We start from the raw sequence: 25401 nt of genomic DNA on the forward strand, positions 1-25401 counted from the left end.
TAAAAAAAACAAATAAACATTATATATATATATATATATATATATATATATATATATATATATATATATATATATATATATATATATATATATATATATATATATATACACATATATATATATACACACACACATACAGGGTTGGGCAAGTTACTTCAAAACTGTAATGCATTATTTATTACTTATTACTGTCATTTCAAAATAATTAGTTACATTACAATATTACTGTATTTGAAAAGTAATGTATTACACTACTATTACTTTTAAGTTACTCCCACCACCATAACTGGAAATATGGATTTGCCATTCTAAATGTAACTCATTACGCTCATTAAACATCCAGTGATAGGTTGTTCAAGCCTAAAACCAGTAGGCTACAAATCATTTCATCTGAATTACATCGTAAACTTTTTACGATAAAATACTAACATTTTTTTGTATTGCTTAGCTTCACAGCATAGTGATGCATTTTTTTATGCTGTAAGCAAAAACGGTGAACAGTATTTCACAATTTCAATGTTAATATTTAAATTCAAGATCAGTTGGCTAGGTTAGAGACATGTTGAAAAAATAGATGGTTTCAGTCGGGCTAACATTAGCAGCTAGCCTACATCACTGTTAAGGTGTTTAAGTTCAGGCTGTCTAACAGGAGTTTTTTAGGCTTCATATTGATACACATTGACCACAACTATTCATAAACTATTATTAATAGCAATTGTACAGTGAAAATTACTGTTAGCTTACCTTGTCATTATTGCTAGTTGCGACAGGGATCTTCCTGACAAGGTTTCCAAATGTCGGTCGTATGGAAAGCGGCAGCATTTCTCCTAACAAATGTCTTAACCTCTTGAGGTGGAAGTGGCATCCCTCAGCGAGAGAGTGCAATCCTTTGCGTGTTTTCTTTTTGCTAACTTCAGGTCACTACGGTACCGCTCTAAATAGTTTGTCAAAAACTGGTCTTATTTCGCAAAGTGGACAGCTTTGTAGGTGTTGCAGGTGTTGTCTTTATCTCTGACGGACTGAAAGTAATGGTCATCTTGCTTACATATTGTCGATATTCAAATGGCCGTTTCATCTCAGCTGTAGTAGATTAGCAAGAAAATATTTTGCCCTGGACTTTTAAGCTCCGATCATGCGGTGTTTTGGGTGAACTTGAGGGGAAAAAAACACCGCTTTCAGGCTAAAAATGCATTGTAATGCATTACTTTACTTTCATTTGTAAGGAGTACAATACAGTATTACTATTTTTTGTGTGTAATATATTACATTACCACGTTACAGAAAAAATAATGTATTACTCCGAATAATCAGTGGCGGGCCGTCAGGGCCAACAGGGCCTTTTCTACTGGCCTAACTTTAACTAACTAAGTAACTAACTAACTAACTAACTATAATAAACAATAATAATTATAAATAAATATATATATATATATATATATATATATATATATATATATATATATATATATATATATATATATAATATATAGTGGCTTTGGGCCCCCTTGAACTTTGTGACCTTTTGCCACATTTCAGGCTTCAAACATAAAGATATAAAACGAATTTCTTTTGACGAATCAACAAGTTGGACGCAATCCTGAAGTGGAAGACACTTTATTGGATATTTTAAACCTTTAACAAATAAAAAAATGAAAAATTGGGCAGCTTGATCTGCCTGCATATTGTCTTGTGACAGTTCATATTCATGTTGATAATAGCATTACAACTGGTGCTTTTTTTCCACAACATGTATAGCATACCTTCCACTGTACTGTAGCTTAAATTTGCCGAAAGTATTGTGAACTCACACAGTGCTGTTAGGACCACAAAGGATAAATAAAGATCTAAAAAAAATAAAAAAAATAAAGAAGGACTGGTTGAAGTTTATCCTCCGCTGTATGTAGTTGCAGCATGAAGGACAAGAGAACAGGGTGACCTCTATGCAAGCCGTGGATGGGTTTTTGATGTTACAAGGTGTGCAATCCATCGCCTCATGACTTGGTCCTGTTCATCCTGGGTGGTAATAAGAGTACATTTAAGACACAGGTGTCAAAGTCAAGGCCCGGGGGCCAGATCCGGCCCGCCACCTCACTTTTTGTGGCCCTTAATGCTGATGTGACTTCAGGTTTCTGACTAAAATACCAAAATTTCAAGTTGTCTTTGACTTTTAAACATTTGGGGGAAGAAAAACAAACATTTTCTTATTCTCCAAATCTCTTTTAAACAGTTTTTGCCGGCTTCTGATATCAAATCTTGGTAAATGTGTGATCAACACACTTAAAATGTATTTGAATTCACAGTCATTCCGGCCCTCTGACAGAAACTATCACTACAATGGGGCCCAAAATAAAAATTTGTTTGACACCACTGATTTAAGAGAATTCAGTGAAGAAACATCATTTGTCACTCTAAAATTGAATAGCTTACTCCATGCATTTACTCCACACTTTTCTATCTGAATAATAGTATGGAGGAGGATTAGGTTGAATCAAAACACACGCGCACACATTGGTCCATGCCTATTTGTATTGCATCTACATACTGTACACCCAAAATAACGATCTGATTCATCTGTACATGCATGGCAGGTATATTGGACATACTAAATTGTCCTTAGGTGTGATTGGGTGCGTGAATGGTTGGTCGTCTCTGTGTGCCCTGCAATTGGCTAGCAACCACTTCAGGGTGTCGCCCGCCTACTACCCGAAGCCAGCTAGGATAGGCAAGCCTGTGACTTATTTTAAAATGGATGAATGGATGGATGTTTGAAAATGAATGTTATTGAATGTGGATGTTTTCAACTCGTACACTAATCTGTGGGGCTTATAAAAACTTTATTTTAATGTTTTTACATTTTTAAATACAGTGAGCCCGCGCTCTATCGCGGTTCATCTTTCACGGCTTCGCTGCTTCACGGATTTTTTACAGTGCGGATATTTTTTACAGTGCATTGTGCTCTGAATCCTGATTGTCTCAGGGGCTTTACTGTTTTCTAGAAATAAAATATTGACGCTGTACTGTATTGGTTTTTCACTTGTCAATTTATTAGAAAAGGCAAGAGGATCCAAAAGCTTGCTTTCGTCTCCTGTCTCTCCTGTAACCGCCTGTGTGCGCTCAGCTCAGCACACATTCACACGTTACAAACGTGCTAGTAAGCACATTGATTGACAGCTTGGTGTCTAGGAGCTGATCACGTGACTCGTAGGCATACCTAGAGCAAATCCTGTTTGTGTGCCTACATGGACACCAACGGACAAATGCACAGCTTTGAAAATCTGACTTTTACCTGGATTTCTTTTGTAATAAATTGAAATTTCAAATGTATTGTTATGACATTAGAGGCTTCACTTTAATTCGATGTCCGGGCATATCCGTTTATAAAGAATCTTCTTGCTCAGAAAAAAAAAGACCGCCAACAACTACCCATAACAATGTGCTTCTGTGCCTTCAATAGAAACAGACACTAAAGCCCGGAATCGGGATGACGAGGCACAGCTGGGACTGTGAAATACGCAAGTGACAATGTTTCCAACCTTGTATTACTATATTATAGTTATTGATTTAAATAAATTTGGGGCTTTAAAACGGGTTTCGATTGTTGGTTTTATTCTATAGCTCAGTATTGTATTGTAAAATATAAAGCTGACTACTTCACGGACCGGTTACGCTCCTCCTAGTATTGTAGTTTTAAATTAGAGTTTTTAGCCGATTAGAATTCAGCTAACTTGTGTCACCAGGCTGTATGTAATCTGCCTGCTCCCGAAGATGCTAGGGCATAGATGTTGAACTCCAGCCCTCAAAGGCCAGCATCCTGCATGTTGTCCGATTTTCTTTCCCCAACACTTGATTCAAATGATTAGCTTATCAGCAAGCTCTGCTGGAGGTTGAAGATGATTCTAATCATTTGTACCAGCTGTGTTTGAAAGAGAGGGTTTGAAAACATGCAGGATAGCGGCCCTCAAGGACTGGAGTTCGACACCAGTGCGCTAGGGCATTCGTGTCAAAAGTTGTGGGCTTCTGCACAAGCGAAGATGGATATGTGAGCGGCCGTATCACTTATAAGACAGCTTTCATAGCCAACCGAGTCATAAGATCGCTATCTGGAGGCCTCACGTTGAACGTGACGTGAGTGGATGCTCACTGCAGGAAGGCGGTGTAATGCTCAACAAGCAAGCTACAGTATGTGGTGTTGGCTTTGCTTGATTGCTTTAGAGGCGTAGCGTAGCTATTCGCTATCCTGTCCTGACCTGGCCATATTTCTGACTGGGCTACCAGGGGTGTGAGTTAACCCTGGCAAGTAGTTCTACTGGGAATGCCTTTTGTTTACAAAGGATCGATTTGGTGTCTGGAGCTACACTGGATTTGCAAACTTCAACTTCAAGGCTGGACACACACGCTACGGTGCCTTTAAACACTTATGGGGACACCAGAGTGGATATACAGTATTGTACATCTCAGTTTGAAGGTAAAGAGAGCACCTAGGTATGTAGGAATAGGTCTAAACCCACTGACCATTTTGAGTGGTTGAAAGTAAAAATATATTCATAAATGGTTTTGCTATGGGCGGCTCGGTGGCGCAGTGAATAGCGCGTACAGTTCAAAGGTCCCGGTTCAAATCCACCTGGCTCCGGCCTTCCTGTGTGGAGTTTACATGTTCTCCCCGGGCCCGCGTGGGTTCTCTCTGGGTACTCTGGCTTCCTCCCACCCCCCAAAAACATGCATGGCAGGTGAATTGGACATACTAAATTGTCCTTAGGTGTGATTGGGCGCATGACTGGTCGTTTGTCTCTGTGTGCCCTGCGATTGGCTGGCAACCAGTTCAGGGTGTCCCCCGCCAACTGCCCGGAGCCAGCTGAGATAGGCGCCAGCAAGACTGCAACCCCTGTGGGGATAAGCGGCTATAGAAAATGGATGGGTTTTGTTATTACACCTTAAAAGCAATGACATTTTTTTGGAAGAAAAAAAAATGGGTTCTTTGTTTTGCAGAAGTACCCAAGGGTTAAATGTATTGCAAAGTGTAATACAGACAATTTGAATGGATGATATGGAAAAACCTATTGAAGCACTCCAATCAATATAATTTATACAACAGGCAGTCTCTCCCATAAACGAAAAGCAAATGTTGCTGACATTAAAATTATATTCATTTCCCATTTCGATTAACACATTTTGGAATAATTGTGTGAAGGTGAAACCTTCACACTTATGTTTTTCTTCACCTTTATTATTATTTTTTTATTTTATTCCGACCGTTTTTTAGGTTAGTTTCAACTCCTTCCCAGTTCATCCAATTCATGCCATTCAAACTTCATATCATTCCACATATTCATATTTAGTGGGGTCTATTTTTCAAGTTTCAACTTTTCATCGTTTTCCTACATTTTAAGTTTTTCTACTGTAAAAATGGCCTGTTAAGTGAATGCCGTGGTCTTCCTACTTCCTTTTAAAGCTTTCACGCTTACAATATTTCCTTTGTCCTCGTGGCTAAGTGGTAGAGTTGTCGTAATCCCACTTAAAGTTCGTGGGTTCGATTCCAGGTTGAGTCTTTTCACACATTGTTTTTTTTTCAGTTTATTCAGTTTTTTTCGTTCGTTTCTACTCATTCCCAGTTCATCCAATTCATGCCGTTCGAACTTCATATCATTCCACATATTCATGTGAAGTGCTTTTGTATTTTTCAAGTTTAAAGTATTTGTCGTTTTTCTACAATTCAAGTTTTTTTGTATTATTCACATTTTCATTATTTGGCCTATTCAAACTGTTCTTACTTTCATTTCATCTTACTTTTCATTCCAGTTCAACTTTTTTCAGTTTTTTGACATTGTGTTATTCATAGTTCTTCACAGATTCACGTTCAAACATACTTCACACTTTATTTCAAGCTTTCACAGTGTCGACGAACATCGTGGCGCCGTGGCCCAGAGGTAGAGTTTCCCAAACCTTCAACGGTTTCACCTCCACATCTTCGGTAGACTCTGTGCATGCCTCATCGACCATCTATCTACATACGATGAGTGACGTTAAAAAAGAAAACAAGAGTCGCTCATAATCACCCGTGTTACCATGCAAACAGGACGAGGCTGTTGCTCTTCAAATAAAGTGCGCACTCACTGTTGTACAACTTTTGCTGTGTCACTTCAAATCTAAGATGCAAACGTTGCAGCCTTCAGCTGCTCCCTCCTTGGTAACCCGTTTTCCAATGTCTCTGTGTCCTCCCGCATTGCAGTGTCCGCATCAGACATCAAGTGGGGTGACGGACGGAAAGCTACACGTTTCTGGTTGCTGCTCTCATCGCTTCTCCAGTTTTTTGAATCTGGCCTCTGGAGAGAGAAGGAAAGACTTGATGCCGGTAGAGCTAACTAAACACCCTGCTGACTTGCGGTGCAATACCGCCACCTGATGGACAAATGGTGGCCTCATACAATCTGACATAAGAATCTTTCAAGAATCATGTTGACGGTCTTAGCAATTTTACATACCAGAATTTTAAGAGTCTGTCATTTAACTGTAACAATTACTTGACTATTGTTGACAGAAAATAATACATTTCAATGAAAATTACGTTTTAAAACTTGATGCCGGAAGAGCTCACGGAAACACGGTTGCTTTTTGGTGCAATACTGCTACCTGCTGGAGAACTGTCAGTACATTTCAATGAGTATCAATAGTACGAAGGTTTTTGCTCTCCTCAATCGGACTTGTTACGTATCTCCACTGTTTTCATCGTAAAAAGTCCGCTTCTTACTAAAACAATAAAACACGTTGCCTTGTGTTTATGGGGTTCTCACCTAATTTTTTGGAATAGCCATCCAGTTTGTACGCAGCTTGTTCCAACGTAGAGACTTGCTCCTCAATCTGATTGATCTGGTCCAGGTAAGGCTGAAGGCTAGCGTCTAAGAAAACGTGCAAAAGTGAAGCATATGAAGGTGCTGTTTATTCCTCAATTCAGGGCGACGCAAGTAGTAGATAGGACTCACACTTATTGTTGAGATCCTGCAAGTTTCGACCGATGTTGATGCTGATGTCTTTCATCTCCATGTATTTCAGACTAGTTAGTTTGTTCATGTTCTCTAACAGACGATAATCTTCGCAAGTGGCTGAAATAAGCACCACGAGGAGAGAGGTCACGAAAAAATAAAGGCAGCCATGGTTGAACAAAAAATGTAACGAGTAAATGAATACATTTTAGCAATACCCGTGAGTTCTCCTTGAAGAAAAACGACCATCTTTTCAAACATGTCGGTACACAACGCGTTGATGTCAGGCTCCGTGGGCTCCACGGCTTCTTCTGCTGTATCCACACCACCATCACCTCGAGTAAGCAAAAGGAATTTGGAGAAAACAAACAAACAAAAAAGCTCCCAACAAGAATCTGTATCGAAGCCGTGAGTGTTTCAGAGAACCACAACAGTCACTAAAATGAATAATTGACAAAGGCTGTCACTTTCCTGCACGGAACCACTTATTTTACACACCGGGACAAGAGACTCATTCTGACCACTTCCTTACTGTCCAACTATTTAAACCAAAACTACAAGCAAAGCATCCTTCAACTTTCTCTGGGAATAAAGTTTGCACCTGAACTAGCAAAGTTGCCAATCATGATCATCAATTGGGTAATTGGAAATTGAAATAACACGGGTAGAACATTATGCAAAAATATCTGGAGTTTATTCATTTACCAGTGCACGTCACGGGGGAAAACAAATGCTTCGATTGTTATTAACTATTAGCATTAGCACGCTACGGAAACCGGAACAGTTATTCGCTTACTGTTCGTGTTGGGTCTTTTAACAACGGCCACTGGTGTTTCCTTCATATCCTCTGCAGCTTCCCCGTGGCTCGTAAAATCTGCAACGGCGTTCGGAGGAGCGGATATGGCCCCTGGCGACTTAGAAACGCTGTCCATTGCGGCAGCGTCATCTCCCATGGCAGCCATTTTGTGTCTAGTGTTTTGACTGCCCCCAACATCTGTCTGTCATGTGAGCCGGGGGGACATGTGATTTCCGCCCGCCAACCAGAGCCACTTCCGCTACCGAAATGCACCGCCAAACCCAATTAGTTTCGGGCCGTAGGATAACGTAAACCCGCTGGCGGCCATCTTACGTTGCCATTCGCTAGTTCTCGCTCTCTCTCTCTCTCTCTCTCTCTCTCTCTCTCTCTCTCTCTCTCTCTCTCTCTCTCTCTCTTGAATTGCTTTGCATTTTAACGTTGATATTGATACAATTGATTTACATTTCAATGGGAAAATACAATAGTATGTGTCACATAGAAGTCAGTTTCTTAATGTGAAATTCAAGTCTTGCTATTTACAAAAAGTAACTTCACTTGGGATGGGAAAAACAAAACAAAACTACACAAGTCGGTGAGGAATAAAATGACATAGAGACCACAACGTCATTTTTATGGAACAAAAACTAAACTCTTGATATCAACCTGACGGTGGGTTTCACGTTTGATGATGGATGCTATGCCAACATTTTAGATTCAACATTTAACATTTATCGTAGGAATGTCCATGAACATGCCAGTGTCTTATTCCCTACACTAATTGTACAATGCTGCTATGCTGATGTGCTTTGAGATGTCTGTTTTACATATGTTTTAAACACTGCTCTGGTCGAACTCACTTTGCCTAAGGCTCATTTCCACCTGGGGACAATAAAGTTAATCTTATCTGATCTAAAATAACGTTGGCACAGCACTCCAATTTAATGTTTTTTTTTTTTTTTTCAATTCCAGCCTAAAAAACTTTTTGCGCAGGCAAACGGGTCATATTCCACAGGGGCGCAACATCACTGAAAGCGGTTTAGAAGCTCTGCAATAGCAGAAAGGGTCAGAATATATGATACTAGTATATACTGTCTTATATTGTCGTGTATTGTGACTTTTTTTTTCATACAAGATACTGATTTATCTTTTAAACTTGAAGCCCCCCACTCCTCCCCGGGGGCTTCCAAATGGTGGCGATCCACGCACCAAGATGGCCACTGAAGGTACGCGTATCGTTTTACGTTCTCTTTTTATGTGTTTGGCTGACAAAATTGACGCATTTTCGCTCAAATTGGACGCTATTGCGGCCAATTCCGTCGTTAAGTCCGAAAGCTCAGCCGTTAAGTCAGCAATCTCAGCCGTTAGCTAGCCCGTCACGGTCGCTCTTTCATTAACGTCTGACCTCGTGACGTATCAAAGACGACCCGTCTCCTCACGCTGTGATTGGCTAATATCGGGTCCCTGTCAATGTATATATTTAGATGTTGATGTAGTTTAATATTAGTTACCCTCAAGTGCTTCAACCAGCGAGGATGGCAAACATCGACTGGGAAAAACATTTCCAAATTTCTGACGCAGAGGCATGCATGATGATGGACAATCAACACTTGGTACGGAGAATGGGTTTTTTTTCTCATTCGTTATTAGTTTATTATCCAAACATAAATAATTTTATTGCACTTTCGGAAACTTACCGAAACATGTATGAGAGCATTCAGCTAAAGAAAGTCTCCATCAAATCGACGTTTGGAGAGAAACAAAATTAGTTTAGAAATTGTTGTAACAGTTTCTGACTTTTTTAAAAGTTTTTACTTTTGTACTTTTGTGACTCTTGCATCCTCTCGCGAAGATGAATGACGATCCGGAATCGGGTTTAATGTTCATTTTCGAAAGTGCAATAAGTAATCACAGTAATGTGAACGACGTATAACGCACAAATAAACCTACACGGGTGATTTTTGTGGAAGGTATAAAAAATCAGTTATCCAAAGTCGAGTTATTTCAAAATTATAGTTACAGATTATTGCTCATAAAAAGTACGTTACTAACGTTTTTTTTTTTTTTAACTTTGCAGTTTAGCGTTTCACCCGTTGAGCAGAATCAACTTCCCGTCCGAGTGACGTAAGTACCGCACAAAAAAAAAAAACGTAGTCAATCTCATTTTTTGATTGTTTGTTTGTTTTTTGTTTTTTTTAATGTTGCCTAATTTGTGTTTTTTGACGTGCGTAGAGATGGACAACTTTCGTACCAGTTTCCGCCAAGCAAAAACTCCTCCCGGTAAGAATCATTTGCAAAAATGTATTTCCTTGAACGTGCAGTCCAGGCACACTTTAGATTTTTTTTTTTTTTTTTCTGTTGTCTCAATAGGAACAAGCGGATTGTCGAGAACTCCAGGCCGTATATCAAAAAGCCGCCGAACGCCTTCATGGTTTTCATGAAGGAGCAGCGGCCTTTCGTGAGAGCCCAAATTTCGCCTGGAGGCCAATGTCCCAAAGACAGCGCCTCCGTGAACAAGATCCTGGGGCAGATTGTGAGTGTTTGTGATCTGCACATCCTCTTGGTGTGCAGTTTGCATGTGTGTGCGCTTACACTTTACACTTGATGTCCACAGTGGAAGTCACTGCCAGCGGATGAGAAGGCGAGATATTTCGAGCACTCCCAGCGTCTCAACCGCCTGCACGCCAACATGTACCCGGACTGGTCCTGTAGCGAGAACTACGTGAGTCAATTAGTTACAATAACAGTGAAAGAAGTCAATAATTGCGGAAAGGAATATTTTTATTGTTCACCATTCATTCCCGATATGGGAGCTTTGACATTTCACACGAAAAGCGTTGCATTTCAGATTCACAGATGTTTTATATTTCCACCAATAAATGTTCCTGTTTTGTAATAGTTTTAATATATAGGTACACCCTCGATTTTCATTCCGTTGCAGAATCACAGGTTCTAGCACATTCATCTCACGTTGGGAAAACTTTGTTTTCACAATCACGTTAGCTTTAAAAATTCCATTTTTTGAAGTCACCCCGGGCATCTTTATCGTTTGTTTAGATGCACGCAAGATTTTCTCTCCCGTGGTAATCTTGACAGGATTTATGACGTACATCACACATTATCGCCCGTCTACCCCCAGGTGGCGGTAATCATGGTCAATTTATTGGGTACACCCCAGATTCTATGTTATTCAAAATCACCCATCATCTTTTCCACGCAAGTTCTCCAGAATGCATTTTCTAGTTTTTCATCATGTTGTCTTGCGCACTAACGATCATTTTGTTGTGTCTTGTGCAGGGCAGAAAGAGAAAGAGAGAGTGGGGCAGTGCGGCCAAGCGTCCAAACGCTCCAACCGGTGAGTACATCTCACATTTTTTAGCGGTAAAAAGTCGTTGTTGTTGTTTTTTTTTTTAATCTGTAAATTCATTTGATATGTTTTCATCCTCCTGTACAATTAATACTGTTCAAACAGTTTGACCTCGCTGCCGCCAAAACAAAATCACGCGTTCAAGGGGTTAATTAACCAATCGCGTCAGTGCCAATGACGTAACATCCAATCGACAGCAGAGGGCAGTCTCGAGCAAACTCGCTACCACCTTTTGGCTTTGACGTCACCTTTCGCGCGTTGAAATGAACTCATTCACTGCCTGCCTTGTTGAAACGAAATGTTGTTCTTTTGCCAAACACTTGAAACCTTTGAAAATGTTGAATGTCTCAAAGCTTAAAAAATGTCAAATATGTCTTTAAGATAGAATGAAATATTATACTGCGAAAATAATCTCCTCCAAAAATGACACATCCTTTTAAAAACGTACCTATCCCGAGCTTGCGTTTTCATTCAAATTTCATGAAACTAACGACACTTTTTCCATCCCTCTAATTGTCTCATTTCAAAAAAATGTTTTTGTAATACACTCATGAATTGAAAGGATAACAGCTGTTTGTGTTTGCAGTGTTGGCACCTGAGGTCCCCGCGCAGACCGACCCTCCGTGCATGTGCACTTTGGATGCAGTACCCCAAGCAGACCTGGTCTCCACCCAATTAAAGGAAGTCATGGACTCCGCCGAGGCATTCTTGTCCTCCGTGCCGCAAGCTGGACCCGAGGAGGACCTGATCTCCAGCTTCTTAAAGGAGCTGGAATGGGACGAGGCGTCCAGCCCGTCTTCGTCCTCGTCCACCGGCGGTCCGCTTGAGGAGGGGGAAGACCTGATCTCCAGCTTCTTAAAGGAGCTGGAATGGGACGAGGCGTCCAGCCCGTCTTCGTCCTCGTCCACCGGCGGTCCGCTTGAGGAGGGGGAAGACCTGACCTCCGCCTTATTTAAGGCACTGGAAGCCACGGAAGCGGCCGAGGCGTTCAAATCCCCCCCGTCGGTCTTTTGCAGCCTACGGGATGAGGACCAGAGCTCCATCCTTATTAAGGAGTTGGAAACCCTGGAGACATCCACTGTCTCCTTTTCGTCCTTCTGGTCCACCTAAGACGTGGAGTAGACCTGGACACGTCATGTAAATATTCTAAGAAAGTGATCTAGGTCATGTGAATACACTCGAAACTTCTTTTTTTTACGTATTTTATGAATTTTATTCTGTGTGTTTTTTTTATTCATTAAAAGTGTGCTAACGAAAATGGGACCGCTTTTTTTGTTTATTCTAAAAAAAATAAAAAATAACATTTGTTATTCTGGAAATTGTTATTGAGGTTTTTCAAACACGCAAGGCACATTGCGACTTCGAAGACTTGTGGTCAAATACACGTAAGACAACTTCCATCGATTCGGTTACAAAAAACAAAACAAAAAAACAATTGAAATCCGATAAGACTTGCGGCCGTGGGAGATCAGTGTCTGGCTGCCTTACAAATTTGGTCGTAAACCTCCGGGAAAGCGTCCTTGCAACTCAGCTCCTGTCTCAACTTGTGATATAGACGCCCGTCAAACATCTCCCAAAATTCAGCGCGATCCATGGAGACGTCTGCGTAAAGCATCTGGAACCTGCAAAATTAAAGCAGATCAAGATTTACATTTTTTTACACAAATGTTCTTCTAAACCTTTGAATGTACTGTATCATTCTTTTTTTTTCTCACACTTTCTTGACATGCTAAAATGCTCTATATGGTTAAAAACAAAATCGCATCGTTCTATCTTGAACATATTCCAATTATTCACCACGTTTGCTTTCCTTCATTTCCATTGTAAAAATGTCATTTTCCCCGAATTTCACATGTTTCAGCCAAAAACGCAGCCAAAACTTAAGGCTTGGGAATGATTTTCAACATGCCGAAAGCTCACACTTTTCAAATAAATCTGAATTGTTCACAGTTTAAATACCTACAGGAGTTTAAAAAAAAATGACATGTGTTTTTCTCAAGTAATTTCTGTACTGACCAATTTAAACTTTTATCATTTGAACCCCCTCAAAACAGGTGCTGCAGATGTGCAAGAATCAAATAATAATCATTTAGTTTTCCACATTGATACTTTATGAGACATTCTTTAGTCAGAAGTTAAACAAAAAAGGAATGCATCTTGATATGAGCCATAAGAAGGTTAAAAATGTACATTATAAATTTCAAAATTTCAACTTAAGCCCCAAATGACCAAACACAAAACATTTTCGCGATTGAAATACCAACAACAAAAATCGAAAATAATTTTCCTTTCTCTAATTTCTATATTTTTCGATCGATTAAAACAAATTTAAACTGTTTAGCTTGTCACTGCCAAGTAAAGAAATCATTCAACAAAAAAATCACTGTTAATATCCAAATAAAGAATTCAAAATGAGAAATTCTCCTCCTTCTAATGTCAATATTTTTAGATCAATTCAAACCATGGCCGTTTTAAACTGTTTAGCTAAGTCCTACGACTCCACTTATTAAATTCTAAAATAAAACAAGGTGATATTATTTAGTGAGGAGAAAAAAGCGTCACAAAGCACTTTGCTCCTCTAGATGGTGCTGTTGGTTTAACGATAAATGCTAGTTCAGTGGAAAGGATGACATTTCCACCGCATCGTTCAATCCGAAGTGCCATCTAGAACACGAAAAAAAAATCTGAAGTACTTCATAAAGCTTCACTTGTCCGTCTGTTATTTTGGTTTTATCCTGTAATGAATCGAATTAAAGGTCATATACGCAATTCAATATCATTCTGCAATTTTTTCCACAAACTGTAGTTGTGTCAAGGTGTAACCCTCACACATATGCTATTGTGCTCGGCCATTTTCTTTATTATTATTGTTATCGTTATTATTATTATTATTATTATTATTATTATTATTATTGTGTGAAGGTGAAACCTTCACACTTATGTTTTTCGTCACCTTTATTATTTTTTTATTCATTATTCTTTTTATACTTTTTCAAGTTTCAACTATTCATCGTTTTCCTACAATTCAAGTTTTTTTTTGTATGATTCACATTTTCATTATTTGGCCTATTCAAACTGTTCTTACTTCATTTCGTCTTACTTTTCATTCCACAGTTCAACTTTTTTCAGTTTTTTTTTTAACTTTGTGTTGTTCATAGGTCTTCACACAGATTCACGTCCAAACATACTTCACACTTTATTTCAAGCTTTCACAGTGTCGACGAACATCGTGGCGCCGTGGCCCAGAGGTAGAGTTTCCCAAACCTTCAACGGTTTCACCTTCACATCTTCGGTAGACTCTGTGCATGCCTCATCGACCATCTATCTACATACGATGAGTGACGTTAAAAAAGAAAACAAGAGTCGCTCATAATCACCCGTGTTACCATGCAAACAGGACGAGGCCGTTGCTCTTCAAATAAAGTGCGCACTCACTGTTGTACAACTTTTGCTGTGTCACTTCAAATCTAAGATGCAAACGTTGCAGCCTTCAGCTGCTCCCTCCTTGGTAACCCGTTTTCCAATGTCTCTGTGTCCTCCCGCATTGCAGTGTCCGCATCAGACATCAAGTGGGGTGACGGACGGAAAGCTACACGTTTCTGGTTGCTGCTCTCATCGCTTCTCCAGTTTTTTGAATCTGGCCTCTGGAGAGAGAAGGAAAGACTTGATGCCGGTAGAGCTAACTAAACACCCTGCTGACTTGCGGTGCAATACCGCCACCTGATGGACAAATGGTGGCCTCATACAATCTGACATAAGAATCTTTCAAGAATCATGTTGACGGTCTTAGCAATTTTACATACCAGAATTTTAAGAGTCTGTCATTTAACTGTAACAATTACTTGACTATTGTTGACAGAAAATAATACATTTCAATGAAAATTACGTTTTAAAACTTGATGCCGGAAGAGCTCACGGAAACACGGTTGCTTTTTGGTGCAATACTGCCACCTGCTGGAGAACTGTCAGTACATTTCAATGAGTATCAATAGTACAAAGGTTTTTGCTCTCCTCAATCGGACTTGTTACTTATCTCCACTGTTTTCATCGTAAAAAGTCCGCTTCTTACTAAAACAATAAAACACGTTGCCTTGTGTTTATGGGGTTCTCACCTAATTTTTTGGAATAGCCATCCAGTTTGTACGCAGCTTGTTCCAACGTAGAGACTTGCTCCTCAATCTGATTGATCTGGTCCAGGTAAGGCTGAAGGCTAGCGTCTAAGAAAACGTGCAAAAGTGAAGCATATGAAGGTGCTGTTTATTCCTCAATTCAGGGCGACGCAAGTAGTAGATAGGACTCACACTTATTGTTGAGATCCTGCAAGTTTCGACCGATGTTGATGCTGATGTCTTTCATCTCCATGTATTTCAGACTAGTTAGTTTGTTCATGTTCTCTAACAGACGATAATCTTCGCAAGTGGCTGAAATAAGCACCACGAGGAGAGAGGTCACGAAAAAATAAAGGCAGCCATGGTTGAACAAAAAATGTAACGAGTAAATGAATACATTTTAGCAATACCCGTGAGTTCTCCTTGAAGAAAAACGACCATCTTTTCAAACATGTCGGTACACAACGCGTTGATGTCAGGCTCCGTGGGCTCCACGGCTTCTTCTGCTGTATCCACACCACCATCACCTCGAGTAAGCAAAAGGAATTTGGAGAAAACAAACAAACAAAAAAGCTCCCAACAAGAATCTGTATCGAAGCCGTGAGTGTTTCAGAGAACCACAACAGTCACTAAAATGAATAATTGACAAAGGCTGTCACTTTCCTGCACGGAACCACTTATTTTACACACCGGGACAAGAGACTCATTCTGACCACTTCCTTACTGTCCAACTATTTAAACCAAAACTACAAGCAAAGCATCCTTCAACTTTCTCTGGGAATAAAGTTTGCACCTGAACTAGCAAAGTTGCCAATCATGATCATCAATTGGGTAATTGGAAATTGAAATAACACGGGTAGAACATTATGCAAAAATATCTGGAGTTTATTCATTTACCAGTGCACGTCACGGGGGAAAACAAATGCTTCGATTGTTATTAGCTATTAGCATTAGCACGCTACGGAAACCGGAACAGTTATTCGCTTACTGTTCGTGTTGGGTCTTTTAACAACGGCCACTGGTGTTTCCTTCATATCCTCTGCAGCTTCCCCGTGGCTCGTAAAATCTGCAACGGCGTTCGGAGGAGCGGATATGGCCCCTGGCGACTTAGAAACGCTGTCCATTGCGGCAGCGTCATCTCCCATGGCAGCCATTTTGTGTCTAGTGTTTTGACTGCCCCCAACATCTGTCTGTCATGTGAGCCGGGGGGACATGTGATTTCCGCCCGCCAACCAGAGCCACTTCCGCTACCGAAATGCACCGCCAAACCCAATTAGTTTCGGGCCGTAGGATAACGTAAACCCGCTGGCGGCCATCTTACGTTGCCATCCGCTAGTTCTCGCTCTCTCTCTCTCTCTCTCTCTCTCTCTCTCTCTCTCTCTCTCTCTCTCTCTCTCTCTCTCTCTCTCTTGAATTGCTTTGCATTTTAACGTTGATATTGATACAATTGATTTACATTTCAATGGGAAAATACAATAGTATGTGTCACATAGAAGTCAGTTTCTTAATGTGAAATTCAAGTCTTGCTATTTACAAAAAGTAACTTCACTTGGGATGGGAAAAACAAAACAAAACTACACAAGTCGGTGAGGAATAAAATGACATAGAGACCACAACGTCATTTTTATGGAACAAAAACTAAACTCTTGATATCAACCTGACGGTGGGTTTCACGTTTGATGATGGATGCTATGCCAACATTTTAGATTCAACATTTAACATTTATCGTAGGAATGTCCATGAACATGCCAGTGTCTTATTCCCTACACTAATTGTACAATGCTGCTATGCTGATGTGCTTTGAGATGTCTGTTTTACATATGTTTTAAACACTGCTCTGGTCTAACTCACTTTGCCTAAGGCTCATTTCCACCTGGGGACAATAAAGTTAATCTTATCTGATCTAAAATAACGTTGGCACAGCACTCCAATTTAATGTTTTTTTTTTTTTTCAATTCCAGCCTAAAAAACTTTTTGCGCAGGCAAACGGGTCATATTCCACAGGGGCGCAACATCACTGAAAGCGGTTTAGAAGCTCTGCAATAGCAGAAAGGGTCAGAATATATGATACTAGTATATATTGTCTTATATTGTCGTGTATTGTGACTTTTTTTTTCATACAAGATACTGATTTATCTTTTAAACTTGAAGCCCCCCACTCCTCCCCGGGGGCTTCCAAATGGTGGCGATCCACGCACCAAGATGGCCACTGAAGGTACGCGTATCGTTTTACGTTCTCTTTTTATGTGTTTGGCTGACAAAATTGACGCATTTTCGCTCAAATTGGACGCTATTGCGGCCAATTCCGTCGTTAAGTCCGAAAGCTCAGCCGTTAAGTCAGCAATCTCAGCCGTTAGCTAGCCCGTCACGGTCGCTCTTTCATTAACGTCTGACCTCGTGACGTATCAAAGACGACCCGTCTCCTCACGCTGTGATTGGCTAATATCGGGTCCCTGTCAATGTATATATTTAGATGTTGATGTAGTTTAATATTAGTTACCCTCAAGTGCTTCAACCAGCGAGGATGGCAAACATCGACTGGGAAAAACATTTCCAAATTTCTGACGCAGAGGCATGCATGATGATGGACAATCAACACTTGGTACGGAGAATGGGTTTTTTTTCTCATTCGTTATTAGTTTATTATCCAAACATAAATAATTTTATTGCACTTTCGGAAACTTACCGAAACATGTATGAGAGCATTCAGCTAAAGAAAGTCTCCATCAAATCGACGTTTGGAGAGAAACAAAATTAGTTTAGAAATTGTTGTAACAGTTTCTGACTTTTTTAAAAGTTTTTACTTTTGTACTTTTGTGACTCTTGCATCCTCTCGCGAAGATGAATGACGATCCGGAATCGGGTTTAATGTTCATTTTCGAAAGTGCAATAAGTAATCACAGTAATGTGAACGACGTATAACGCACAAATAAACCTACACGGGTGATTTTTGTGGAAGGTATAAAAAATCAGTTATCCAAAGTCGAGTTATTTCAAAATTATAGTTACAGATTATTGCTCATAAAAAGTACGTTACTAACGTTTTTTTTTTTTTTTAACTTTGCAGTTTAGCGTTTCACCCGTTGAGCAGAATCAACTTCCCGTCCGAGTGACGTAAGTACCGCACAAAAAAAAAAACGTAGTCAATCTCATTTTTTGATTGTTTGTTTGTTTTTTTTTTTTTTTAAATGTTGCCTAATTTGTGTTTTTTGACGTGCGTAGAGATGGACAACTTTCGTACCAGTTTCCGCCAAGCAAAAACTCCTCCCGGTAAGAATCATTTGCAAAAATGTATTTCCTTGAACGTGCAGTCCAGGCACACTTTAGATTTTTTTTTTTTTTTCTGTTGTCTCAATAGGAACAAGCGGATTGTCGAGAACTCCAGGCCGTATATCAAAAAGCCGCCGAACGCCTTCATGGTTTTCATGAAGGAGCAGCGGCCTTTCGTGAGAGCCCAAATTTCGCCTGGAGGCCAATGTCCCAAAGACAGCGCCTCCGTGAACAAGATCCTGGGGCAGATTGTGAGTGTTTGTGATCTGCACATCCTCTTGGTGTGCAGTTTGCATGTGTGTGCGCTTACACTTTACACTTGATGTCCACAGTGGAAGTCACTGCCAGCGGATGAGAAGGCGAGATATTTCGAGCACTCCCAGCGTCTCAACCGCCTGCACGCCAACATGTACCCGGACTGGTCCTGTAGCGAGAACTACGTGAGTCAATTAGTTACAATAACAGTGAAAGAAGTCAATAATTGCGGAAAGGAATATTTTTATTGTTCACCATTCATTCCCGATATGGGAGCTTTGACATTTCACACGAAAAGCGTTGCATTTCAGATTCACAGATGTTTTATATTTCCACCAATAAATGTTCCTGTTTTGTAATAGTTTTAATATATAGGTACACCCTCGATTTTCATTCCGTTGCAGAATCACAGGTTCTAGCACATTCATCTCACGTTGGGAAAACTTTGTTTTCACAATCACGTTAGCTTTAAAAATTCCATTTTTTGAAGTCACCCCGGGCATCTTTATCGTTTGTTTAGATGCACGCAAGATTTTCTCTCCCGTGGTAATCTTGACAGGATTTATGACGTACATCACACATTATCGCCCGTCTACCCCCAGGTGGCGGTAATCATGGTCAATTTATTGGGTACACCCCAGATTCTATGTTATTCAAAATCACCCATCATCTTTTCCACGCAAGTTCTCCAGAATGCATTTTCTAGTTTTTCATCATGTTGTCTTGCGCACTAACGATCATTTTGTTGTGTCTTGTGCAGGGCAGAAAGAGAAAGAGAGAGTGGGGCAGTGCGGCCAAGCGTCCAAACGCTCCAACCGGTGAGTACATCTCACATTTTTTAGCGGTAAAAAGTCGTTGTTGTTGTTTTTTTTTTTAATCTGTAAATTCATTTGATATGTTTTCATCCTCCTGTACAATTAATACTGTTCAAACAGTTTGACCTCGCTGCCGCCAAAACAAAATCACGCGTTCAAGGGGTTAATTAACCAATCGCGTCAGTGCCAATGACGTAACATCCAATCGACAGCAGAGGGCAGTCTCGAGCAAACTCGCTACCACCTTTTGGCTTTGACGTCACCTTTCGCGCGTTGAAATGAACTCATTCACTGCCTGCCTTGTTGAAACGAAATGTTGTTCTTTTGCCAAACACTTGAAACCTTTGAAAATGTTGAATGTCTCAAAGCTTAAAAAATGTCAAATATGTCTTTAAGATAGAATGAAATATTATACTGCGAAAATAATCTCCTCCAAAAATGACACATCCTTTTAAAAACGTACCTATCCCGAGCTTGCGTTTTCATTCAAATTTCATGAAACTAACGACACTTTTTCCATCCCTCTAATTGTCTCATTTCAAAAAAATGTTTTTGTAATACACTCATGAATTGAAAGGATAACAGCTGTTTGTGTTTGCAGTGTTGGCACCTGAGGTCCCCGCGCAGACCGACCCTCCGTGCATGTGCACTTTGGATGCAGTACCCCAAGCAGACCTGGTCTCCACCCAATTAAAGGAAGTCATGGACTCCGCCGAGGCATTCTTGTCCTCCGTGCCGCAAGCTGGACCCGAGGAGGACCTGATCTCCAGCTTCTTAAAGGAGCTGGAATGGGACGAGGCGTCCAGCCCGTCTTCGTCCTCGTCCACCGGCGGTCCGCTTGAGGAGGGGGAAGACCTGATCTCCAGCTTCTTAAAGGAGCTGGAATGGGACGAGGCGTCCAGCCCGTCTTCGTCCTCGTCCACCGGCGGTCCGCTTGAGGAGGGGGAAGACCTGACCTCCGCCTTATTTAAGGCACTGGAAGCCACGGAAGCGGCCGAGGCGTTCAAATCCCCCCCGTCGGTCTTTTGCAGCCTACGGGATGAGGACCAGAGCTCCATCCTTATTAAGGAGTTGGAAACCCTGGAGACATCCACTGTCTCCTTTTCGTCCTTCTGGTCCACCTAAGACGTGGAGTAGACCTGGACACGTCATGTAAATATTCTAAGAAAGTGATCTAGGTCATGTGAATACACTCGAAACTTCTTTTTTTTACGTATTTTATGAATTTTATTCTGTGTGTTTTTTTTATTCATTAAAAGTGTGCTAACGAAAATGGGACCGCTTTTTTTGTTTATTCTAAAAAAAATAAAAAATAACATTTGTTATTCTGGAAATTGTTATTGAGGTTTTTCAAACACGCAAGGCACATTGCGACTTCGAAGACTTGTGGTCAAATACACGTAAGACAACTTCCATCGATTCGGTTACAAAAAACAAAACAAAAAAACAATTGAAATCCGATAAGACTTGCGGCCGTGGGAGATCAGTGTCTGGCTGCCTTACAAATTTGGTCGTAAACCTCCGGGAAAGCGTCCTTGCAACTCAGCTCCTGTCTCAACTTGTGATATAGACGCCCGTCAAACATCTCCCAAAATTCAGCGCGATCCATGGAGACGTCTGCGTAAAGCATCTGGAACCTGCAAAATTAAAGCAGATCAAGATTTACATTTTTTTACACAAATGTTCTTCTAAACCTTTGAATGTACTGTATCATTCTTTTTTTTTCTCACACTTTCTTGACATGCTAAAATGCTCTATATGGTTAAAAACAAAATCGCATCGTTCTATCTTGAACATATTCCAATTATTCACCACGTTTGCTTTCCTTCATTTCCATTGTAAAAATGTCATTTTCCCCGAATTTCACATGTTTCAGCCAAAAACGCAGCCAAAACTTAAGGCTTGGGAATGATTTTCAACATGCCGAAAGCTCACACTTTTCAAATAAATCTGAATTGTTCACAGTTTAAATACCTACAGGAGTTTAAAAAAAATGACATGTGTTTTTCTCAAGTAATTTCTGTACTGACCAATTTAAACTTTTATCATTTGAACCCCCTCAAAACAGGTGCTGCAGATGTGCAAGAATCAAATAATAATCATTTAGTTTTCCACATTGATACTTTATGAGACATTCTTTAGTCAGAAGTTAAACAAAAAAGGAATGCATCTTGATATGAGCCATAAGAAGGTTAAAAATGTACATTATAAATTTCAAAATTTCAACTTAAGCCCCAAATGACCAAACACAAAACATTTTCGCGATTGAAATACCAACAACAAAAATCGAAAATAATTTTCCTTTCTCTAATTTCTATATTTTTCGATCGATTAAAACAAATTTAAACTGTTTAGCTTGTCACTGCCAAGTAAAGAAATCATTCAACAAAAAAAATCACTGTTAATATCCAAATAAAGAATTCAAAATGATAAATTCTCCTCCTTCTAATGTCAATATTTTTAGATCAATTCAAACCATGGCCGTTTTAAACTGTTTAGCTAAGTCCTACGACTCCACTTATTAAATTCTAAAATAAAACAAGGTGATATTATTTAGTGAGGAGAAAAAAGCGTCACAAAGCACTTTGCTCCTCTAGATGGTGCTGTTGGTTTAACGATAAATGCTAGTTCAGTGGAAAGGATGACATTTCCACCGCATCGTTCAATCCGAAGTGCCATCTAGAACACGAAAAAAAAATCTGAAGTACTTCATAAAGCTTCACTTGTCCGTCTGTTATTTTGGTTTTATCCTGTAATGAATCGAATTAAAGGTCATATACGCAATTCAATATCATTCTGCAATTTTTTCCACAAACTGTAGTTGTGTCAAGGTGTAACCCTCACACATATGCTATTGTGCTCGGCCATTTTCTTTATTATTATTGTTATCGTTATTATTATTATTATTATTATTATTATTATTATTATTGTGTGAAGGTGAAACCTTCACACTTATGTTTTTCGTCACCTTTATTATTTTTTTATTCATTATTCTTTTTATACTTTTTCAAGTTTCAACTATTCATCGTTTTCCTACAATTCAAGTTTTTTTTTGTATGATTCACATTTTCATTATTTGGCCTATTCAAACTGTTCTTACTTCATTTCGTCTTACTTTTCATTCCACAGTTCAACTTTTTTCAGTTTTTTTTTTAACTTTGTGTTGTTCATAGGTCTTCACACAGATTCACGTCCAAACATACTTCACACTTTATTTCAAGCTTTCACAGTGTCGACGAACATCGTGGCGCCGTGGCCCAGAGGTAGAGTTTCCCAAACCTTCAACGGTTTCACCTTCACATCTTCGGTAGACTCTGTGCATGCCTCATCGACCATCTATCTACATACGATGAGTGACGTTAAAAAAGAAAACAAGAGTCGCTCATAATCACCCGTGTTACCATGCAAACAGGACGAGGCCGTTGCTCTTCAAATAAAGTGCGCACTCACTGTTGTACAACTTTTGCTGTGTCACTTCAAATCTAAGATGCAAACGTTGCAGCCTTCAGCTGCTCCCTCCTTGGTAACCCGTTTTCCAATGTCTCTGTGTCCTCCCGCATTGCAGTGTCCGCATCAGACATCAAGTGGGGTGACGGACGGAAAGCTACACGTTTCTGGTTGCTGCTCTCATCGCTTCTCCAGTTTTTTGAATCTGGCCTCTGGAGAGAGAAGGAAAGACTTGATGCCGGTAGAGCTAACTAAACACCCTGCTGACTTGCGGTGCAATACCGCCACCTGATGGACAAATGGTGGCCTCATACAATCTGACATAAGAATCTTTCAAGAATCATGTTGACGGTCTTAGCAATTTTACATACCAGAATTTTAAGAGTCTGTCATTTAACTGTAACAATTACTTGACTATTGTTGACAGAAAATAATACATTTCAATGAAAATTACGTTTTAAAACTTGATGCCGGAAGAGCTCACGGAAACACGGTTGCTTTTTGGTGCAATACTGCCACCTGCTGGAGAACTGTCAGTACATTTCAATGAGTATCAATAGTACAAAGGTTTTTGCTCTCCTCAATCGGACTTGTTACTTATCTCCACTGTTTTCATCGTAAAAAGTCCGCTTCTTACTAAAACAATAAAACACGTTGCCTTGTGTTTATGGGGTTCTCACCTAATTTTTTGGAATAGCCATCCAGTTTGTACGCAGCTTGTTCCAACGTAGAGACTTGCTCCTCAATCTGATTGATCTGGTCCAGGTAAGGCTGAAGGCTAGCGTCTAAGAAAACGTGCAAAAGTGAAGCATATGAAGGTGCTGTTTATTCCTCAATTCAGGGCGACGCAAGTAGTAGATAGGACTCACACTTATTGTTGAGATCCTGCAAGTTTCGACCGATGTTGATGCTGATGTCTTTCATCTCCATGTATTTCAGACTAGTTAGTTTGTTCATGTTCTCTAACAGACGATAATCTTCGCAAGTGGCTGAAATAAGCACCACGAGGAGAGAGGTCACGAAAAAATAAAGGCAGCCATGGTTGAACAAAAAATGTAACGAGTAAATGAATACATTTTAGCAATACCCGTGAGTTCTCCTTGAAGAAAAACGACCATCTTTTCAAACATGTCGGTACACAACGCGTTGATGTCAGGCTCCGTGGGCTCCACGGCTTCTTCTGCTGTATCCACACCACCATCACCTCGAGTAAGCAAAAGGAATTTGGAGAAAACAAACAAACAAAAAAGCTCCCAACAAGAATCTGTATCGAAGCCGTGAGTGTTTCAGAGAACCACAACAGTCACTAAAATGAATAATTGACAAAGGCTGTCACTTTCCTGCACGGAACCACTTATTTTACACACCGGGACAAGAGACTCATTCTGACCACTTCCTTACTGTCCAACTATTTAAACCAAAACTACAAGCAAAGCATCCTTCAACTTTCTCTGGGAATAAAGTTTGCACCTGAACTAGCAAAGTTGCCAATCATGATCATCAATTGGGTAATTGGAAATTGAAATAACACGGGTAGAACATTATGCAAAAATATCTGGAGTTTATTCATTTACCAGTGCACGTCACGGGGGAAAACAAATGCTTCGATTGTTATTAGCTATTAGCATTAGCACGCTACGGAAACCGGAACAGTTATTCGCTTACTGTTCGTGTTGGGTCTTTTAACAACGGCCACTGGTGTTTCCTTCATATCCTCTGCAGCTTCCCCGTGGCTCGTAAAATCTGCAACGGCGTTCGGAGGAGCGGATATGGCCCCTGGCGACTTAGAAACGCTGTCCATTGCGGCAGCGTCATCTCCCATGGCAGCCATTTTGTGTCTAGTGTTTTGACTGCCCCCAACATCTGTCTGTCATGTGAGCCGGGGGGACATGTGATTTCCGCCCGCCAACCAGAGCCACTTCCGCTACCGAAATGCACCGCCAAACCCAATTAGTTTCGGGCCGTAGGATAACGTAAACCCGCTGGCGGCCATCTTACGTTGCCATTCGCTAGTTCTCGCTCTCTCTCTCTCTCTCTCTCTCTCTCTCTCTCTCTCTCTCTCTTGAATTGCTTTGCATTTTAACGTTGATATTGATACAATTGATTTACATTTCAATGGGAAAATACAATAGTATGTGTCACATAGAAGTCAGTTTCTTAATGTGAAATTCAAGTCTTGCTATTTACAAAAAGTAACTTCACTTGGGATGGGAAAAACAAAACAAAACTACACAAGTCGGTGAGGAATAAAATGACATAGAGACCACAACGTCATTTTTATGGAACAAAAACTAAACTCTTGATATCAACCTGACGGTGGGTTTCACGTTTGATGATGGATGCTATGCCAACATTTTAGATTCAACAT

The 25401-nt window shown here is 40.1% G+C and overlaps 5 protein-coding genes across 19 annotated transcripts; 2 read left to right on the forward strand and 3 right to left on the reverse strand.

The window, feature by feature from the left end:
- Positions 1 to 1598: 1598 nt before the first annotated feature.
- On the reverse strand, positions 1599 to 8128 carry LOC148416303 (biogenesis of lysosome-related organelles complex-1 subunit 2-like). 3 transcript variants are annotated; one of them, XR_015867306.1, is made up of 6 exons: positions 7774 to 8128; positions 7196 to 7312; positions 6978 to 7097; positions 6789 to 6893; positions 5865 to 6320; positions 1599 to 2013 (listed from the first exon to the last, which is right to left on the reverse strand). XR_015867306.1 is itself a non-coding variant. In XM_088428431.1 (5 exons), the coding sequence occupies exons 1-5, from the start codon at positions 7937 to 7939 to the stop codon at positions 6289 to 6291; spliced, it is 540 nt and encodes a 179-aa protein (XP_088284557.1). In that variant the 5' UTR covers positions 7940 to 8128; the 3' UTR covers positions 5848 to 6288. The 3 variants fall into 3 exon arrangements, 1 of the variants encoding a protein (XP_088284557.1); XR_015867305.1 differs by lacking the exon at positions 1599 to 2013 and having other exon boundaries at positions 5848 to 6001; positions 6112 to 6320; XM_088428431.1 differs by lacking the exon at positions 1599 to 2013 and having other exon boundaries at positions 5848 to 6320.
- Positions 8129 to 8764: 636 nt separating this feature from the next.
- Positions 8765 to 12312, forward strand: LOC148416304 (transcription factor 7-like 1-B). Of its 4 annotated transcripts, XM_088427879.1 has the most exons (8): positions 8765 to 8835; positions 8933 to 8996; positions 9848 to 9894; positions 10003 to 10050; positions 10141 to 10303; positions 10385 to 10492; positions 11068 to 11125; positions 11724 to 12312. In XM_088427879.1, exons 2-8 carry the CDS (start codon positions 8961 to 8963, stop codon positions 12245 to 12247), a joined length of 984 nt encoding a protein of 327 aa, XP_088284005.1. In that variant the 5' UTR covers positions 8765 to 8835; positions 8933 to 8960; the 3' UTR covers positions 12248 to 12312. The 4 variants fall into 4 exon arrangements, with proteins under 4 accessions (XP_088284005.1, XP_088284004.1, XP_088284002.1 ...); XM_088427878.1 differs by lacking the exon at positions 8765 to 8835 and having other exon boundaries at positions 8866 to 8996; XM_088427876.1 differs by lacking the exons at positions 8765 to 8835; positions 8933 to 8996 and adding an exon at positions 9103 to 9383.
- A 12-nt stretch (positions 12313 to 12324) lies between these two features.
- Positions 12325 to 16528, reverse strand: LOC148416305 (biogenesis of lysosome-related organelles complex-1 subunit 2-like). Of its 4 annotated transcripts, none has more exons than XR_015867244.1 (6): positions 16235 to 16528; positions 15657 to 15773; positions 15439 to 15558; positions 15250 to 15354; positions 14326 to 14781; positions 12325 to 12759 (listed from the first exon to the last, which is right to left on the reverse strand). XR_015867244.1 is itself a non-coding variant. In XM_088427884.1 (5 exons), the coding sequence occupies exons 1-5, from the start codon at positions 16398 to 16400 to the stop codon at positions 14750 to 14752; spliced, it is 540 nt and encodes a 179-aa protein (XP_088284010.1). In that variant the 5' UTR covers positions 16401 to 16528; the 3' UTR covers positions 14321 to 14749. The 4 variants fall into 4 exon arrangements, 1 of the variants encoding a protein (XP_088284010.1); XR_015867246.1 differs by having other exon boundaries at positions 12328 to 12759; positions 14573 to 14781; XR_015867245.1 differs by lacking the exon at positions 12325 to 12759 and having other exon boundaries at positions 14321 to 14462; positions 14573 to 14781.
- Positions 16529 to 17229: 701 nt separating this feature from the next.
- On the forward strand, positions 17230 to 20776 carry LOC148416306 (transcription factor 7-like 1-B). Of its 4 annotated transcripts, XM_088427875.1 has the most exons (8): positions 17230 to 17300; positions 17398 to 17461; positions 18314 to 18360; positions 18469 to 18516; positions 18605 to 18767; positions 18849 to 18956; positions 19532 to 19589; positions 20188 to 20776. In XM_088427875.1, exons 2-8 carry the CDS (start codon positions 17426 to 17428, stop codon positions 20709 to 20711), a joined length of 984 nt encoding a protein of 327 aa, XP_088284001.1. In that variant the 5' UTR covers positions 17230 to 17300; positions 17398 to 17425; the 3' UTR covers positions 20712 to 20776. The 4 variants fall into 4 exon arrangements, with proteins under 4 accessions (XP_088284001.1, XP_088284000.1, XP_088283998.1 ...); XM_088427874.1 differs by having other exon boundaries at positions 17270 to 17461; XM_088427872.1 differs by lacking the exons at positions 17230 to 17300; positions 17398 to 17461 and adding an exon at positions 17568 to 17848.
- A 12-nt stretch (positions 20777 to 20788) lies between these two features.
- On the reverse strand, positions 20789 to 25004 carry LOC148416307 (biogenesis of lysosome-related organelles complex-1 subunit 2-like). Of its 4 annotated transcripts, none has more exons than XR_015867241.1 (6): positions 24699 to 25004; positions 24121 to 24237; positions 23903 to 24022; positions 23714 to 23818; positions 22790 to 23245; positions 20789 to 21223 (listed from the first exon to the last, which is right to left on the reverse strand). XR_015867241.1 is itself a non-coding variant. In XM_088427881.1 (5 exons), exons 1-5 carry the CDS (start codon positions 24862 to 24864, stop codon positions 23214 to 23216), a joined length of 540 nt encoding a protein of 179 aa, XP_088284007.1. In that variant the 5' UTR covers positions 24865 to 25004; the 3' UTR covers positions 22785 to 23213. The 4 variants fall into 4 exon arrangements, 1 of the variants encoding a protein (XP_088284007.1); XR_015867243.1 differs by having other exon boundaries at positions 20792 to 21223; positions 23037 to 23245; XR_015867242.1 differs by lacking the exon at positions 20789 to 21223 and having other exon boundaries at positions 22785 to 22926; positions 23037 to 23245.
- Between the last annotated feature and the right edge of the window lie 397 nt (positions 25005 to 25401).

The sequence above is a fragment of the Hippichthys cyanospilos genome, chromosome 11, assembly GCF_059441005.1.
Source record: "Hippichthys cyanospilos isolate Australia breed blue-spotted pipefish chromosome 11, RoL_Hcya_1.0, whole genome shotgun sequence".
NCBI classification, from domain to species: domain Eukaryota; kingdom Metazoa; phylum Chordata; class Actinopteri; order Syngnathiformes; family Syngnathidae; genus Hippichthys; species Hippichthys cyanospilos.